The 20,062-nt window shown below is 45.1% G+C and overlaps 1 protein-coding gene across 3 annotated transcripts in view; it reads right to left on the bottom strand.

The window, feature by feature from the left end:
• Window positions 1–20,062, bottom strand: part of LOC147692367 (cytochrome P450 2G1-like) — a 518,353-nt gene that overhangs the window by 136,246 nt on the left and 362,045 nt on the right. For all 3 annotated transcript variants that reach the window (XM_086938591.1, XM_086938592.1, XM_086938590.1), the window contains exons 5-6: window positions 11,354–11,514; window positions 5,416–5,592 (exon numbers count right to left, since the gene is read on the bottom strand). In XM_086938591.1, coding sequence (XP_086794717.1) covers window positions 5,416–5,592; window positions 11,354–11,514 — 338 coding nt within the window. The remainder of the gene's footprint in view (window positions 1–5,415; window positions 5,593–11,353; window positions 11,515–20,062) is intronic.

The raw sequence follows: 20,062 nt of genomic DNA, 5'->3' as shown, positions 1-20,062 counted from the left end.
CATCCTAGGACCGGTTTTAGGCTTTCAGCCCTTAACAGCCAGATAGCTTGACTCAGTGGCATGGAGAAGAAGGGACTCACGTCTGGGCGTACCCTTCCCACTCAGGGTGACAAATGTAAAAAGAACAACTGATGGACAGAATACAGAACAATGTTATACATTCACCCCAGCACAGAGATCAGTGCCTAAATCCATTGGTTTTTTTTGCTCACAATGCCATTCCAGTTTGGACCAAGCAATATGCAAATCAGTCTTGACCCTTCTCCCAATGGGAACAGTCCAGCCCGAACTGCCAGGCCAGTTCCTCCCTGGACAGGAAACAAGCATCCTAGGACCGGTTTTGGGCTTTCAGTGCTCATCAGCCAGGATAGCTTGACTCCAGTGGCATGGAGGTGATGGGACTTACGTCTGAACATAGCCTTCTCCACTCAGAGTGACAAATGCAAAAAGAACAACTGATTGACGGAATACAGAACAATGTCATACATTCACCCCAGCACAGAGAACTGGGCCTACATCCAATGTTTTTTGCTCACCATGCCATTCCAGTTTGGACCAAGCCATATGCAAATCAGTCTTGACCCTGCACCCATTGGGACCAGTCCAGCCTGAACTACCAGGCCAGTTCCTCCCTGCACTGGAAATAAGCATCCTAGGACCGGTTTCAGGCTTTCAGCCCTTAACAGCCATAGTAGCTTGTCTGGGCATACCCTTCCCACGCAAGGTGACAAACGTGCCACTGGATTCAAGCTATTCTGGCTGATGAAGGGTAATACCCAGATGCCGGTCCCAGGTTTCTTGTTTCCGGTTAAGGGAGGACCAGGCTTGGCAGTTCGTGCTGGACTGTTCCCATGACGATTCAGAAAAGGGGGTGGTGATGAACAGAGTTTCTGAATTAAGCAGACCACTCTTACCCAGTCCAAGGATCAGGGCTTGATCCATCACCGTTATTTAACTCACTGCCCCATCCCAGCTCAGAACCTGGCTATATGCAAATCAGTCTATCCCTGGCCCAGTGCATCATAGGAACAGGGCAGACCAAACTACCAAGCCAATTCTTCACCAGAAAGGAGACACGCTTCCGGGGACCGGTTTCTGGAATTTCAGCCGTCGTCGGCCCGGCTTGCTTGAATCCTGATGGAGCAGTGAGTAAGGGACTCATGTCTGAGTATACCCTGCCACACCTATAGTGGCCAAAAACGATTCAGAAAAGGGGGTGGTGATGAACAGAGTGTCTGAATTAAGCAGACCACTCTTACCCAGTCCAAAGATCAGGGCTTGATCCATCACCGTTATTTAACTCACTGCCCCATCCCAGCTCAGAACCTGGCTATATGCAAATCAGTCTGTCCCTGGCCCAGTGCATCATGGGAACAGGGCAGACCAAACTACCAAGCCAATTCTTCACCAGAAAGGAGACAAGCTTCCGGGGACCGGTTTCTGGCATTTCAGCCGTCGTCGGCCCGGCTTGCTTGAATCCTGATGGAGCAGTGAGTAAGGGACTCATGTCTGAGTATACCCTGCCACACCTATAGTGGCCAAAAACGATTCAGAAAAGGGGGTGGTGATGAACAGAGTGTCTGAATTAAGCAGATCACTCTTACCCAGTCCAAAGATCAGGGCTTGATCCATCACCGTTATTTAACTCACTGCCCCATCCCAGCTCAGAACCTGGCTATATGCAAATCAGTCTGTCCCTGGCCCAGTGCATCATGGGAACAGGGCAGACCAAACTACCAAGCCAATTCTTCACCAGAAAGGAGACAAGCTTCCGGGGACCGGTTTCTGGCATTTCAGCCGTCGTCGGCCCGGCTTGCTTGAATCCTGATGGAGCAGTGAGTAAGGGACTCATGTCTGAGTATACCCTGCCACACCTATAGTGGCCAAAAACGATTCAGAAAAGGGGGTGGTGATGAACAGAGTGTCTGAATTAAGCAGACCACTCTTACCCAGTCCAAAGATCAGGGCTTGATCCATCACCGTTATTTAACTCACTGCCCCATCCCAGCTCAGAACCTGGCTATATGCAAATCAGTCTGTCCCTGGCCCAGTGCATCATGGGAACAGGGCAGACCAAACTACCAAGCCAATTCTTCACCAGAAAGGAGACAAGCTTCCGGGGACCGGTTTCTGGCATTTCAGCCGTCGTCGGCCCGGCTTGCTTGAATCCTGATGGAGCAGTGAGTAAGGGACTCATGTCTGAGTATACCCTGCCACACCTATAGTGGCCAAAAACGGTTCAGAAAAGGGGGTGGTGATGAACAGAGTGTCTGAATTAAGCAGACCACTCTTACCCAGTCCAAAGATCAGGGCTTGATCCATCACCGTTATTTAACTCACTGCCCCATCCCAGCTCAGAACCTGGCTATATGCAAATCAGTCTGTCCCTGGCCCAGTGCATCATGGGAACAGGGCAGACCAAACTACCAAGCCAGAAACCGGTCCCCGGAAGCTTTTTTCCTTCCCAGTATAAGAATTGGCTTGGTAGTTTGGTCTGCCCTGTTCCCCTGATGCATTGGGCCAGGGACAGACTAATTTGCATGTAGCCAGGTTCTGAGCTGGGATGGTGCAGTGAGCTAAAAAACGGTGATGGATCAAGCCCTGATCTTTGGACTGGGTAGGAGTAGTCTGCTTAATTCAGATACTCTGTCCATCACCACCCCCTTTTCTGAATCATTTTGTCCACCATAAGCGTGGAAGGGTATACTCAGATGTGAGTCCCTTGCTCATTGCACCATCAGGATTAAAGCAAGCCGGGCCGAAGACGGCTGTAATGCCAGAAACCGGTCCCCGGAAGCTTGTTTCCTTCCCAGTATAAGAATTGGCTTGGTAGTTTGGTCTGCCCTGTTCCCATGATGCATTGGGCCAGGGACAGACTAATTTGCATGTAGCCAGGTTCTGAGCTGGGATGGTGCAGTGAGCTAAAAAACGGTGATGGATCAAGCCCTGATCTTTGGACTGGGTAGGAGTAGTCTGCTTAATTCAGATACTCTGTCCATCACCACCCCCTTTTCTGAATCATTTTGTCCACCATAAGCGTGGAAGGATATACTCAGATGTGAGTCCCTTGCTCATTGCACCATCAGGATTCAAGCAAGCCGGGCCGAAGACGGCTGTAATGCCAGAAACCGGTCCCCGGAAGCTTGTTTCCTTCCCAGTATAAGAATTGGCTTGGTAGTTTGGTCTGCCCTGTTCCCATGATGCATTGGGCCAGGGACAGACTAATTTGCATGTAGCCAGGTTCTGAGCTGGGATGGTGCAGTGAGCTAAAAAACGGTGATGGATCAAGCCCTGATCTTTGGACTGGGTAGGAGTAGTCTGCTTAATTCAGATACTCTGTCCATCACCACCCCCTTTTCTGAATCATCGGACTGTTCCCATGAGGCACAGGGTCAGGACTCCTTTGCTTATGGCTGGGTCTAAAGTGGGGTGGAATAGTAAACAAAATAATGATGGATTTAACCCAGGTCTCTTGACTGGGGGTGAATGTATGATTTATTCAGCATTCCGTCCATCATTTGTTTGCGTAGCACTTTTCACCCTAAGTGGGAAGGGTATGCCCAGACGTGGATCCCTTGCTCACTGTGCCACTGGATTCAAGCTACCCTGGCTGATGAAGGGTAATACCCATAAACCAGTCCCAGGATGCTTGTTTCTGGTCGAGGGAGGACCTGGATTGTTAGTTTGGTCTGGACTGTTCCCATGAGGCACAGGGTCTAGACTGATTTGCATATGGCTGGGTTTAAACTGAGGTGGCAGGGTAAGCAAAAGAACAATAGATTTAACCCAGATCTCTTGAGTTGGGGTGAATGTATGATTTATTCAGCATTCTGTCCATGATTTGTTTGCGTAGCACTTATCACCCTAAGTGGGATAGGTATGCCCAGACGTGGGTCCCTTGCTCACTGTACCACTGGATTCAAGCTAACCGGGCTGGTGAAGGGTAATACCCAGAAACCAGTCCCAGGAGGCTTGTTTCCGGTCCAGGGAGGACCTGACTTAACATTTAGGTCCGGACTGTTCCCATGAGGCACAGGGTCAAGACTGATTTGTAAATGGCTGGGTAAAACTGGGGTGGCATGGTGGGTAAAAGAACGATGGATTGAACCCAGATCTGTCTACTGGGGGTGAATGTATCATTTATTCAGCATTCTGTCCATTATTTGTTTGCGTAGCACTTTTCACCCTAAGTGGGATGGGTATGCTCAGTTGTGGACTCCTTGCTCACTGTGCCACTGGATTCAAGCTAGCCTGGCTGATGAAAGGTAATTCCCAGAAACCTGTACCAGGATGCTTGTTTACGGTCCACAGAGGACCTGGCTTTGCAGTTCGGTCTGGACTGTTCCCATGAGGCACAGGGTCAAGACTGATTTGCATATGGCTGGGTCTAAACTGGGGTGGAAGGGCAAGCAAAAGAACAATGGATTTAACCCAGATCTCTTGAGTTGGGGTGAATGTATGATTTATTCAGCATTCCGTCCATGATTTGTTTGCATAGCACTTTTCACCTAAGTGGGATGGGTATGCCCAGACGTGGGTCCCTTGCTCACTGTGCTACTGGATTCAAGCTAGCCTGGCTGATGAAGGATAATACCCAGAAACCGGTCCCAGGATGCTTGTTTCCAGTCCAGGGAGGACCTGGCTTGGCATTAGGTCTGGACTGTTCCCATGAGGCACAGGGTCAAGACTGATTTGCATATGGCTGGGTCTAAACTGGGGTGGCATGGTGAGCAAAAAAAGAATGGATTTAACCCAGATCTCTTGACTGGGGGTGAATGTATGATTTATTCAGCATTCGGTCCATCATTTTTTTGCGTCGCAAGTTCATATCATCACCATAAAAAACTACAGAATGTAAAACAATACATATCAAATGTGAGTTACTGCTGTGATCCTAATACTGCCACTCCAACTTACCTAATATCTCAAACAGATTGTATGTTAGAACATTGTTTAAATAAAATAATAAGAGAAGGCTGATACGTTCTTTATTTCAGAGGAGAAGGCATGGATTTCAGGAGTTGGTTAGGGATAGGGATGACAGATAAAATAAAGATACTTCTCCATCACAAGGGTAGTGTATCAAGGTGTCATAATCTGTGTTTAGTGCCAATGATAGGGTTACAGATGCATTTTTGAGTCAATATGACTGTTGATGATATGTGCTAACCAATGAAGGGTGGAATGTGAGTTGAACTGGCCAGTAATAAAGTTGTCTAGTTGAGAAAGAGCTGAGTATTCCATAGAGCAGAAGAGAATATGTAGATCAACAGCTATTGTTGGTATTTTAATATCTGTTTCATATTCATGCCTTGGAGTGGCTAGATGATGGACACTTTTGATGGACCACCTGCGGAAGGATATTAGTCATGTGAAGTAGCCGACTATGATGTGGGCTGATGTAAACATAAATACCTGATCCATTTTCATGAGAAAACACTCAATGAAGTCCCCTGGGAAGCTGGCATCAAGGGACTCTTGACTGATGTTCACCCTCTCAGAAATGAATTGCAGTAGATTCTCAAGTAGTTTTTGTACATTGTGGTGAGGGCCTGGTATATAACGCATGACATTTGGAAGCACCTCCTGGAGCTATAAAGAGACCAAAGAAATCGAATGATACAACCACCATATACAAATGGGGATCTTTGAAGGAATTCATACTTAAATTCAGTTGTAAATTATTATCATAATATGACACATTTTATTTAATGTTTGGCAACAGTGACTAGCTAAATAGGAACATTACATCACTAAAGCAAATTTTGAGTTGCTTTTATACTATGCCTCTGTAACTGCTGTACTCGGCAAACTTAGGAGGTGAGCTTCTCCAGCTAACTATCCACATTTGAGTCTCATCTAGCCCTATCAAAAAATGTAAACAACATACCATTTCTTTATTAGAGAATCAATAGGTGGATTAACACTGGAAAACCTGGCAGGAAATGTTATGAGACATCAAGTGTGTACTGAAGGCATCTCGCAGAGGATCAAGTTAAAACTGGGCCTGCTAAAATGACAATGCTTGGTTCATTGAGGGCAGAAGTATTTCTTTAAAATTACATTCAATATAAAACATACAGGATCTAAACCACACTGAGAGCTCCTTGCGATCTTCGTTGACTCACCTTTAGATAACTTGCTAAAAAATTAGATACATAGTCATTAACAGGAATAATTTGTGAGAGCTGCTTCAGGTAGCAGATTATTACAAACAATAGATATTAATGGCTTGATCTGGCAATAGGGGAATATGGTAGAAATATATTAGCACGCTGTTTCAAACGTTTGCAGCCAATCATATTTGTTGGCATGCCATCCTTAAGTGGTAGTAGCGTGTGATTTTAAAACATCACATATGAATTAACGGCTATGATTACATAACTATAGAAAATCTTTCAAAGTAAAGGATTGGGCGCAAATTTATCTTACTGCCTTTAAAGGTCTTAGCTTCAATGGCAGCATAGAAAACATGTCACTGGCAAACACTGACTGGAATAAAGAATAAGGCTTGGTGTACACGATTCCTATAGAGAAGTTCTGAAAAACAAGGAAGGATTTGAGTTGGAGTTCAGAAACTAAGTGCAAAATAACTTTGAATAATTTTGGTAGCATTTTCTAAAATAGAGATATAAAATAATGATTTTATTTATATGTAGGCCTGTTCATAAAATTCTAGCTTTACCTACATAGTGAAAATAGTATTTGGATAAATATTCACTTTGAAGGCATTCTATTCACATAATGTGTTATGCCATATTTCTATATATTAAATATATTACCCTGTTGTCTTACAAGGCACACTTTACAGAATATAGCCAAGGAACAAAAATAGTTTTTCATACACCACAAAACCTCTTTTCCCAGTATGCATCACTGAAGTGTTTTTAACTTGCAACACGGATTGAGCACAATGGTACTTGGTGAAGAAACACATTTTTGTCATATCAGTGGGTGGTATAGACACTGCAACCCACATATGACTTTTAACACACACATCACTGGCACCATTTATGAGACTACTTGCAATTGCTTTACTGGAGAGTTAAATACACCAACTAGGTGAGACCAACTTTACAATATCAGTTTAGGGGCAGAGCACTTGCACTCTGGCTGTGTGATAGGGCATGGAGTTCAAATAGATGTTGGCCAGCAATCCACAACCTCCTTTACATCATTTATATAACAAGTACATATTACCATCTAAAAACAGGTGGTGTTATTAAGAATTCAGTAAACGCAAGGAGATGATGGACAGAGCGCTGACACTTTTCAGACATTCACACCTAGTCACAGATCTGGGTTGAATCCATCATCATTCTTTATCTCATTTTCCCACCCCATTTCAGATACAGCCATATGTAAATAAGTCTTGAACCTGTGCCTCATAGGAATAGTCCAGACCGAACTGCCAAGTCAAGTCTTCCCTGGACTCGATACAAGCATCCTGGGACCAGTTTAGAGGTAACATTTTTCATCGGGCAGGCTAACTTCAATCTAGTGGCAAAGTGAGCAAGGGACACCCTGCTATTATCTAAAACTCAGCAAGGTCTGCAGATGGCTATATCAAGGTTTGAACTATTTTGTAAGCTTTATGGTCTCATAATAAATGTAGACAAGACTAAGTTCATGGTCCTCCATAAGCAGAAAATAGTAAAAGGGATTGTTACTATGAACAATGCTATGCTCGAGCAGGCAAATATTTTTACATACCTTGGTATTACACTAAGTCCTAAACTTAAGTGGAATCCACATCTGGATACGTTACTGCTTAGACATGCACAGTTGTCTGGTGCTCTGTTAAAAGAACACAGGCTATCCCACACCAAGCCAATTGCCCCAATAATGAAAATGTATAATGCAAAAATCACAGCATCTATATTGTATGGGGCAGAATTATGGGGCTTCAGCAACTTATCTGCACTCTCGACCTCGCAAAACAAATTTTTGAGGGCTATTACGGGCTTACCTCAATCCACCCCTCTACTGCCGCTTTATTATGATCTGGGAAGCCAGTATTGAAAAGATGTGGCTTGTTTTAGGACCGTGGCCTACTGGAGGAGGCTCTGGGTTACCCCAGAGCTTTCCGAGTACGCCTATGCTCTCCTGGAGGTCAGGGATGTAGCGGGAGTGGGAAAAATGTTGTGGCTGAAGCAGGTTAAGACAATACTTTATGACATGGGGCTAATTATGTTGTGGCAAAATCCATTTAATGTTACATTTCCATCCCGTAAAGAACTAAAGGGGCTATACTGGAATATGGTTATGATGAAACTATTTTCGTCTATGACAAGTATGTCCCTGTCAAGGGTTTTCTTAGAGACCAAACATAAACCCGTTTACGAAAAGTATTGAGACCTAATAACGGCTCCATGTGATAGAAAATGGTACCACCAATTTAGGATAGGCACCCTTCCTATCAAATCATTTACAGGTAAATGGGGTACAGGATCCAGCATGGAATGTCCGTTTTGCCCAACTCAACGAGAATCTATTGCCCATGTCTTTTTCATTTGCCCAGTGTACAGGAATCTGAGACATAAATGGTTAAAGCCGATTTGTCATATGATGGGGTTTACTACCAGCACAGAAGCATTAAGGATTTTAAAAATAAATGGTAATGAATTATGTATCATCGCTATCGCCAAATTTTTACATGGCATGTGGATAATCCGTGCCCATGCCTTGCGTAACCAATGAATTTCTGAGGTATGACTGTATTTATTGGTCTTATGAAACTGGTATATAGATGGTGTTTTTTTATGGATATTATTCTTTTTATAAGTATTTTATATTAACTTATTGTATTTTTGTATGTCCAGAATATGTAACTTGGGATCATTTCTATGGGGATCTTGTATTTTGTATGGATGAACTCAATGTTTTTATGGTTATTGTTTTAAAAATGTAAATTTCTTTTATGATTATGTAATCGAATAAAAACTATTTGAATTTAATTGAATTGAGCAAGGGACCGACGTCTGATTATACCATGACAACTTAGGGTAAATAAAGTAAACACAAAGAAATGATAGACTGAGCGCTGAAACTATTCAGACATTCATCCACAGTCACAGATCTGGGCCTAATCCATCAACGCTCTTTAGCTCACTTCGCTAACCCAGTTCAGACCCAGCCATATGCAAACCAGTCTTGACCCTGTGCCTCATTGGAACAGTCCAGACCTAACTGCCAAGCCAAGTCTTCCCTGGACCAGAAACAAGCATTCTGGGACCGGTTTCGTAGTAACACCCCTCATCAGCCAGGCTAGCTTGACTCCAGTGGCAAAGCGAGCAAGTGACCCACGTCTGGGCATACCCTGACAACCTAGGGCGAACAAAGTAAACACAAGGAGATGAAGAACAGAGGCCTGAAACTTTTCAGACATTCACTCCTAGTCACAAATCTGGGTTGAATCCATCATCGTTCTTTAGCTCACTACGCCACCCCTGTTCAGACCCAGCCATATGCAAATCAGTCTTGACCAAGTGCCTCATGGGAACAGTACAGACTGAACTGCCGAGACAAGTCTCTCCTGGCCAGGATACAAGCACCCTGGGACGAGTTTCGGGTAACACCCCTCATCAGCCAGGCTAGCTTGAATCCAGTGGCAAAGTGAGCAAGAGACCCACTTCTAGGCATTCCCTGCCAACCAAGGGTGAACAAACTAAACACAAAGACATGATAGACAGAGCATTAAAACTTTTCAGACTTTCATCCACAGTCACAGATCTGGGTTAAATTCATCATCATTCTTTAGCCCACTTCACCACCCCAGTTCAGACTCAACTATATGCAAAACAGTCTTGACCCTGTGCCTCATAGGAACAGGCCAGACCAAACTGCCAAGCCAAGTCTTTCCTTGACTGGTTACAAGCATCCTGGGATCGTTTTCGGAGTAAAACCCTTCATCAGCCAGTCTAGTTTGAATCGTGTGTCAAAGTGAGCAAGGGAGCCACGCCTTGGCATTCCCTTCCAACTTAGGGAGCACAAAGTAAACACAAGAATTATCATGGACAAAGCGCTGCAACGTTTCAGATATTCACCCCAAGTCACAGATATGGGCTAAATCAATCATTGTTTTTTAGCTCACTTCACCACCACAGGTTAGACCCAGCTACATGCAAATCAGTCCTGACCCTGTGCCTCTTGGGAACAGTCCAGACCGCACTTCCAAGCCAAGTCTTCCCTGGACCGGATACAAGCATCCTCGGACAAGTTTCAGGGTAACATCCCTCATCAGCCAGGATAGCTTGAATCCAGTGGCAAACTGAGCAAGTGACCCATGTCTGGGCATACCCTGCCAACTTAGGGTGAACAAAGCAAACACAAGAAGATGATGGACAGAGCACTGAAGATTTTCAGACAGGCACCCCCATTCACAGATTGGGGTTAAATGCATCATCAGTCTTTAGTTCACTTTGCCACCCCAGTTCAGATGCAGCCATATGCAAATTAGTCTTGACCCTGTGCCTCATGAGAACAGTTCAGACCTAACTGCCAAAACAAGTGCATCCTGGGACAGATTTCGGGGTAACAACCCTCAGCAGCCAGGCTAGCTTGAATTCAGTGGCAAATTGAGCAAGGGGCCTACATCTGGACATACTCTGCCAACTTAGGGCAAACAATATAAACAGAAGGAGATGATGGACAGAGAGTTGAAACTTTTCAGACATTCACCCGTAGTCACAGATCTTGGTTGAATAAATCATCGTTCTTTAGCCACCCCAGTTCAGTCCTAGCCATATGCGAAACAGTCTTGACCCTGTGCCTCATGGGAAGAGTCCAGACCAAACTGCCAAGCCAAGTCTTCCCTGGACCTGATACAAGCATCCTAGGACCAGTTTCGGGGTAGCACCCCTCATCAGCCAGGCTAGCTTGAATCCAGTGGCAAATTGACCAAGGGGCCTACGTCTGGGCATACCCTGCCTACTGTGGGCAAACAAAGTATACACAAAGAGATAATGGGCAGAGCACTGAAACTTTTCAGACATTCACCCCAGTCACAGATCATGGTCCTTCAGCTCACTTTGCCCCCCAATTCAGACCCAGCCATATGGAAATCAGTCTTGACCCTGTGCCTCATGGGAACAGTCCAGACCTAACTGTCAAGCCAAGTCTTCCCTGTACTGAATACAAGCATCCTGGGGCCGGTATACGTAACAACATAAGTACGTTTCATCTACTCAACTTGAGCATTCTTTTGTGAGGAAGGCATTTTAATTAGAAGGCTGTATTTCTTCTTCAAAGATTGTATACTACTTGTAGATGATTGTGCTTCAGTTTTGAATGTTTTTAGGACCACTCCCTATCTCAAAGCAAAACTGTAGAAGGAAATTGAAATATCACTGACCTGCCCCCAGAATGAACTCATGTGTAGGAAGGTTTCATTCATCATGTGAAGCAATTCATGAAAGTTCTCGTCCTCGTAGTCAAACCGTTTACCAAAGGTAATTGAGCAGATAACATTGGAGACAGCCTGGCTGAGGATGCTGGTAGGATCAAATGGCATCTCTAGAGAATTGAAACAGAAGAGTTATTCTGTTAGTAAACTAGTCAACTAAAAGAAACTGTGAGTTTTCGATCAATGCAAGGTTCTAAATTGCTTAAGATTATTGAGCTCAATTGTACCCTAAGCAGTTGAAAAGTTGTAAAAAAAAAACCTGTACCAATATGAGAAATTAATAATTACTTACAATTCTTCAATACATTGGACATAGCCTTCAATATATAATTAAAATATACTTAAAACGAATGTAGTTCCTTTCAAACAGCATACCCCTTTGAAAAGGCATTTAAAATTAAAGCTAGAAATACAGTCTTTATTTATTATTTAGCTTTGTATTCAGGCTTCATGTGTGAAGTAATATTAAACATCCCGTGGGCCAAGTGGCTAAAACCACTGTGCCTGCAGCCGGGAACACAGGACTATCGGGACCGATGTCAGACCTTTCTTTGCATGTTGTGTGGCAACGTTTTTAAGTCACGCTTGGCTCATCAGACAGAAGTTACGGTTAGGATTAGTATAGCGCTCTGCAGAAACCTGCTGACTGTCAATCACTTTGGAGCTCCACCGCTGACCCTCTAAGTCCCATAATCATATGCTAAGCACTTGAATTTTTTTCCCTCGTTTTTAGGTTTTGCCTCGCCGAAGATGCGCTCTGCGCATCTTTTCGGCGCAGGCGAAAACCTGATGTTAACTGTAGGGTGGCTTGGTTCGGCCCTCGTCCTTGATTGGCTGGCTCCGTAAACGGAGCCTTGCCATTGGACGAGGGGCCTGTCCGTCAATGCCGGACCAGACACGGGGGCGTTCCCGACATTCTTTGGCTTTTGCCGACGTCACGGGACGCCGGGAACGCCCCCGTGTCTGGTCCGGCATTGCCGGCACTACTGCGTCTCTTCTTCCCGTTTCCCGCCCCGTGACTGGCCGGCCGGCCAATCCTAGCGCGGCCGGCCGGAAGTGCCCGCCCCCCGCAGCCCGGGGGAAGAAGGAGAAGAAGACAGCAGCAGTATGGCGGCGCCCGCGGGGAGACCGGAGAAGTCTTCCAATAAATGTTGGAACAGGTACATTGATATTTTCACCATCCGGGCAGACACAAGACAAAAGCTGGCGAATGTGTTGGCTACCTCCTGTGTGCACGTTGGAGGGCTCACTGTTAGGGCTGTTTAAGCACTCGAAATTTGCAAAAGCTGCAAAAACAGTCATTAATTTGGCACTGCTGATAGCTCACACATTTATAGTCATGTATTGGAAAGCGCAGACGTTGCCAGGCAAAATCCCCTGGTGCGTAGCGACGCTCGAGTGGGGGCTGGCATTTGGGCGGGAAGAAGCTCGCATACAGCACAAATACCCCGCAGCAGTGGACTGGAAGGTGCTGATAATTGAGTTGCGGTTCTCCCCTGCCAGGGACTGGCCTGTGATGGCTCCCTTTGTGTCGTGTTCTGTGCGGCGGCTGCCTTTGTGAGGAACAGCTGACTGCAGCATTGTACTCGCTGCTGTATCCCACTGTACATAACACGGCACCTTTCCTCTCACATATCCTGCTGTGCGTGTGTTCTTTGTGTATAACTCTTGCTGTTTTGTGTCGTATTGTGCGAACCGGGCGCCATTGCCGTCTGACGGATGCACAGCATGATGGTAAACTACATCTTAAAATCGTACACGTACAGAAACCGACCAGGTTGTGTCTTCCCCAGATGAAGGGGTGGCGCTTGCTTCTCCATATGTTTTTTGTCTATCAATGCTGTTTTATCCAAGAGCTGATGGCAGAGGGAACGTGCCAGCGCTGTTGTGGGGTTGTAGCAGGCATTGCCAATCTGGTGAGTAGCTCCAGTGCCCAGATGTTGGCTTTCTGTTGCTTTTGTTCGCTCGGCATCACCAGACATTTATCAGTGGCTTCATCTTGAGAGTGCCTTTAGAGTTGGTGTGAAGCCAGCTCCTGACGTCATCTGCTTGGAATGAGTCCTGCCCCCTCACCTCTAGAAAAGGCGCCAAGCATTTTGAACTCCTGACTCTACCCCAAACCCCCTCTCAATCCCGTGCTATCTCGCTTTTTTTCTCATTCTCCCTCTCACTCTTTCTCCCCCGCATTCTCTCTCCTCTATCCTCGTCTCTCTCTGTTTCTTATTCTCCTTCCCTCTCTTTTTCTCTCTCCCCTTTCGCTCTCCGTCCTTCTCCCCTTCCTCTCTTTTTATTCTCGGCTCCCCTCTCTCTCCATTTCTCACTTTCTCTCTTTTTTCCCAGGTACTGCGAAGGTGAGCTGCTGAGTCTCAGCCGCGTCTTAAGGTCGAATTCTGCTGACTCGGTAAACCTGTACACAGGCATCTTCCCACCAGGCTTTGTGAAAGGCAAAGCTGGTCCATGTGCACCGGGCTGTGCTGTGTGCAGGGGTAGTGGAAGCAATTACTGCAAACATGGCCTCATGTGTACCTTCCGTGCCCCTGGCATTCTTGCGGCTACTTAAAGCCTCCCTGGGGGTGGGAGATGGGGGGTACTTTCCAGGGGTTACATAGGTGAACAAAGCATTCGCCTTTTAAGAAATGCAGCGCTGCCCTGTTGTGAATAGGGGGACAGATGGTCAAAGAGAGGTGCTTTACTTTAGCACCCAGTGGTTTAGGCGCCCAGTGCTGAGCATGGGCAGAAGCTGCAGCGTGAATGGCTGAATGTAGTCAGTAGGGTTGTCATTAGTGCAATTTACCAGTGCTGGGGGGAAGGGGGCAGCACTGCCCCAGGAGACAGAACGGTCGCGTAGCTAAAGTAGAAAGACTCAGACAGAGAACAGTCGGCATCCGAGGGCATGCCCATCCAGGGCAGAGACTGTGAAAGTAGCTCTGAGAGGTGGGCTCCAATGCTTTAGGCGCTAAATGACCTTGGGACGCAGCAGCCCGGCCTGTGAATTCCCACCCAAGACTTGCGTTGTCTTAAATGCTCGCGGCAGAGCTATGTGTAACCAGCCGGACACAGCCAACATTCAGTGCACCAAGTCCTAAAATGGTGGCGTTTGGTTTCAGTCTCAGCCCCACCGGGGTGAACAGCGCTGCTGTCCCCTCCACTACCCCTGTGACCTCCGTCCGTCGTGCATTTCACACGGTGCTGGGTAAGGCTACTTACCCCGCTTACTGTTTGCACCTTTCGACCCAGGATCAGATGCGCTGACACCTCCCCCCCACCCAGTCACTGAATGCTTACTGTGTCTTAATGCCACTGCACGTTTGCACCCATAATGAGGCCTAATTTGTTTGTGTGGTTTTTTTAAATACAAATCGAATGCTTTGTCATTTCAATTTGTTTTGACTAATTTTTATCCTTACAGTCCATTATGGTTCCTTCTCATTCCTCAAAAATATGAGCTCAAATCATTTTCAGCCTGCATTAGATTCATATTTTACATATAGTCCTTCTACTGAATCTGCATACAAACTCCCGTAGATCCAAGTGTATCAACATGTCGTGCTGCTATCGGACTCAACCCAAACAATAAATCATGTACATCAGTGTGCGTTAGGTCGGCTTCATAGCACCCACTGCGGCTCCTCCCAAAATTCTTTTCTATTGAAGAGTGTGTTCAGAAGAATACATTGGTTTATGTGCGTATCATGCATCCGCAGGAGCTTCTGCTGCATTACCTATCAAGAACTCCCAGCTCTGAAACCTCCTCAAAAGGGCCCCCTCCCATAGCCCCAAACCCCACCCTGGCCCTTGGTTTATGGCCTCTAGTAGGTTCGTGCCCTGGAGTCCTCTAAACCCAGCCTTGAATCAGCGACTCCCGCTCCTCCTCTATTGTTTTCCCGTCCTCTTTCCTGCCTGCATCCCCTCCCTTCTCTTTCTCAGTACAGACCTGCTGCGTTTCAGCCCCCCCTCTTCATATTCTCTGTCAGGCACCCCTTTGTTCTTCATTTTAGAAAGTTCTAGAAGTTAGAATGAATTAACATTTTACAAGACAAGGAGTGATGTCACACAACCTTTAACCTCAATGGCAAGGAATTGACATCATTTAAATGATAACATTTAAATGTCGAATTATTAGAATAACAAGGTAGTCAAGGCTGGCAGAGTTTGTGGAGCAGCATCCCGAAGCATCGAAGCAGCTCTCCCCGTTTAATGGAGGACTTCAGAGGGGCTCCCTTAGAGGTGCTGTTGCCCCCAGTAACTTCTGGAGCTCCGGGGGTTCACCCTGCACACAGCAGAGCTTGTGCTCGAGTACTTATCAGCAAGAATGACATCTAGCCTTCTGCCACCAGTTCTACCTTCTATTAGCTGCTTTTCTGTGCTTGGCAGTGGTGTATGGATGGGGGTTCCTGTAACTTGATGAAAGCCTAAATAGCTTTGTGTGTTTAGAACTCTTGTTGTGTCCTTCTGCCCTGTCTGCCTCGTGATTTGTGCCATTCTGGCCTCCGTTACAATCATCCCGCCCCCCCCCCCCCCTCGTTTTTGTGTCCTTCTTTCCTCTGTCTGCCTGTTTTTTTGTGCCAATCTGCCCTCAGTTATAATTGTTTCCCCTCGTTTTTGTGTCCTTCTGCCCTCTGTCTGCCTGGTGTTTTGTGCCGTTCCTCCACCTGAACTGAGCCCTTTAAAATAAGGCCATGCTCCAAAAAGTACCGCAGCCCCCTGCCCTGAACCATAAAAAACTGCCCCCTACCTCCGTGAAGTACTCTGACTCTGCTCCCTACCCTCCCTTGGCGCCTAAAACTGTCCCCTGCCATGCACCCTACAAAGCCTCGACTTCGTAAACTGTCCCTTCTCTGTGTGCTTCGAGGCCGTAAAATGTAAGCCTAGGCACAAATGTCTCACTGGGAAAGGCCCGGCCTATTTGGCCAACAAATTCATCCCGTATGTTCCCACACGATCTCTCAGGTCTAGCGAACAGGCTCTGTTATGCGTACCTATGGCTAGGAAGGCAAGACAGGGGTCTAGAGCTTTATCTGTGGCAGGTCCAACATTGTGGAATGGCCTTCCCTTATCTATCAGATAGTGCAGGGAACACCTTCCTTTTAGGAAAAAATTGAAAACCTTTCTCTTTCAGAAATAGAATTCCACTCCGAGGTTAGGACAATACACAGCTAGTGTCTCTTTTGTTCGCTGAAGGTGCTAAAAGGCGCGGAGATACTCCTTCGGGAGTCGATTCGTAGCGCGGTACAAACTTGTTAATAAATAAATAAATGGTTGGATTTGTGGGGTAAAGTTTTATTTAATGTGATTTTATGTAGCGCGAACTTTACCCAAAGGTGTCAGAGCGGTTTACATAAGAACCAGTTGCCAAACCTAAGGACTTTGATTTACATGCGTTAAGTAAAAGATACAAACAGGAAAACAATTGAAATGTAGTCACACAAAGAAGAGACTGTTGATTCTTGTTATATTTCTATATACATATGGAAGGGATATGAATAGATGTACTGCAAGAGTCACATAGGAATGTTAGAGTAGAAAGGTCTACTGCATATACTAGTGAATACAGTCATCTCTATATACAGAAAAAATCAGTTATATTTAGAGGGGTCGGAGTGGGACACAGTGGGTGGATGGATGGATGCATGATGGATGGATGTATGCATGATGTATGGGTGGATGCATGGATGGGTTGTTGGTTGGATGGGTTGGTGGATTGCATACATTGTTGAGGGATTGGCTGTATATATGCATCTATCCATCCACCCATCCATGCATCTATCCATACACCCATCTATGCATGCACCCATGCATGCATCCACCAACTCATCCATGCAAGCATTACAACAAGAGCCCGCAGCTCTCCTTCGTCTCGCCCCCCCCTTCCCTGAGCCCGCAGCTCTCCTTCGTCTCTCCTCGCCCCCCTTCCCTGTGCCCTGCCCTGCTATTGTAAATGACAATGCCATTTATTTATGTAAAAAAAACATAAATAAAAAAAATGTCAAGAGCAATGCCAATAGCTCTAACTTTAACAAAGGCAAAACCATTGCATTGTAAATGCTTGTTTCGTTTTAATGCTGCTATCCTACGGAGGGTTACATTTTTTCAATAAGGTTTCTGGGGGGTTGTATTCAGATACCCGATTCCACCTAGATGAATTTTCAAGTTGCTTTCCCTTTCTATTTTTATTGTACCTTCTGTATATTTTTATCAATAAGATATGTATGAATTTTGTAAAATGCGGAACCAGGCAACTGTGGTTTTTATTGAGGGTGCAGCAGAGTACCCAGAAGGACTACATACTACATCACTTTTTATCGTATTTCCCTATGATGAAAAGTTGACTCTATATTTGTTTTTGTAAAACGTCTTCATGCTTTTATGACACTGGATGTCGAAATAACGCTTATATCAGTCAAACTATTATATTGAAGATGAAGATGTTCACGGTATTTTGGTGCCCTAGATGGAGTGCATTTTCTCCAGGATCTTCACCTCTTTTTTAGCACCCATTTTAAACGGTTATACAATGTGTTCACAAGAGATGCATGCAAAGCAGGATACATAATAGGTAATGTTCTATGCGGCCCATGCAGTGCCAAATCAAGGTGAATCATTTTATGCAAGCATTAGCTACTGCATGTATTCTGTCAGGCATTCTATGTGTCCCTCAACTCGACGTGTCTCCGTGACTTTTGAGTGGAATTGGTTAAAATAGTGCTAGGCTGAAGTTTGCAATAGAACTTTACATCACTCTTTAGTCTTAATTTAAACAATTATATGTGATATTTTGTATTTGTTTGCACACATACAATACAAGAATGTAGAGCACCATGTTTAATGTTCCAGCAAAGCATAAGTAAAAACAATGGCAATTGGGTTTACTTAAGCTTCACACGACATGCCTTCTAATATACTATACAGCCTGATTCATCATTGGGAGGTTTTGCGAGTCTGAAATAGCGAATCATAAGGAATCGCTATTCCAGACTCGCAAAACGGGATTCATGTAGGAATAGCAATATTTTTTGTGATTCCTACAGATTCCTTATTTGCGATTAGATAGTGATTTAAAGGGTGCCAGGGGTGTCCAAAGGACACCCTGTAGCACCCCTTAAATGCAAATTTAAACAGGTGTTGCACACACACATGTCCAAAGGACATGTGTGTGCGCAACATGCACCTTAGAAAAATGCTTTTAAAAGCATTTTTCTAAGTTTTCGCTATTTACCACGAGGTTTGACCTCGCGGTAAATAGCGGGCCGAAATTGCGAATTCGCAATTGTAAAATGGATGATGAATTGCATTTAAGGAATCTCAAATAGAGATTCCTTAAATGTAATTCCTCGCTAAATTGCGAAATCGCTATTACCGATTTTTGCATTTGGGATGATGAATCCCAAATGCAAAAATCGCACTCGCAAAGGGCCAGATTCTGAGAATCTGGCCCTTTGCAAGCGCAATTCATGTGCCCAATTTGCAGTGTAAGCCATTCGCAAAACATTCTACTCACCATATTATTACATCTCGGGTTATTTACTTTTTGTTAAGATTAATTTCATGTAATTTGCGAAACGGGTTCACCCTCATGTAATGTAGGGGTGTAAATTAGTATTCTATCTACTTAACGTTAGTATAACGTAACAGAGATACTCAACGACAGCGGGTTTCTTTTTTGAATCCTCGCTCCATCACAAATTATTTTTATTTCAAGGTTATTTGAAGTCCTGATCCGATTTTATTCAACTAGGTATGGTAAGATACTGCACACATCTGTTGGGGGATCACTTTCCCCTCTTGGAACTAAGGGCAGCCCACCTCCATTGAAAGATTGAGCCTGGGTATCACTAATGTGCTCTTTTCGACACCGGAGCAAACTTTGCACCTGAGCCAGATACACTATCCTGGTCGGTACAAACAGAGGCAGAGTAGCCAATGTTTAATTTGGGCCCAGGTGTAGTGCCACCTACCAAATCCACCTTTTCTTCAATCGTCTCTCTCCCCTTCTTTACCAAATAGAACAAGTAATACGTGGCCTTCTGCCATCCACACCCACAGCTCTCTGCACCTTCCCTGACCCTCCCTGCTAAAAACATTGCTCTCTGATCTCGAGGGGGCAACTACAGACCACACTACCCTTTGTAAACCTCCCTCAGTGCAGGTCTAAAGAGACCCGCCTTAACAGAGAAGTGTGTCAGCTGGTGTAGCACAGAGCCACCCGCATTCTGCCATCTCCATCATGTCTGTGCAACCACCCTCCATCACAAATGTCAGGTCTCTGGAGACTTGGACAAGACGAGGAACTTAGAGCAAGTGAGAGCTTCTCCTTAAGACATCATAACAGATTCATAAATAACACTGAATTATAGATGGGTAACTGTGGTAGTAGTTCACATTTCTGTCTTTTATGTCTATGCTTATCTGTATATTGTTAGCTCATTTGTAGAATATGGTTGTGTCATATTTAGAATTACATGATGTAACTTAGAATTACATGATGTAACTTAGAATTATTGGGGTTTGCTTTCTGGGGAGATAAACGGTTGGATTTGGAAGAGTTGGGATGTTTGCCTTGCTGTTCCTGTGGGTCTATAGTTTATGAATTAAATAAACTACATTTAAACCACATCTTCGACTGCAGCCCATCTTTATATTGGCGACGAGGGAAACTTG

Source organism: Lissotriton vulgaris, chromosome 9 (genome assembly GCF_964263255.1).
Source record: "Lissotriton vulgaris chromosome 9, aLisVul1.2, whole genome shotgun sequence".
In the NCBI taxonomy this organism is placed as follows: Eukaryota; Metazoa; Chordata; class Amphibia; order Caudata; family Salamandridae; genus Lissotriton; species Lissotriton vulgaris.
This window is presented reverse-complemented; position numbering and strand designations above follow the sequence as displayed.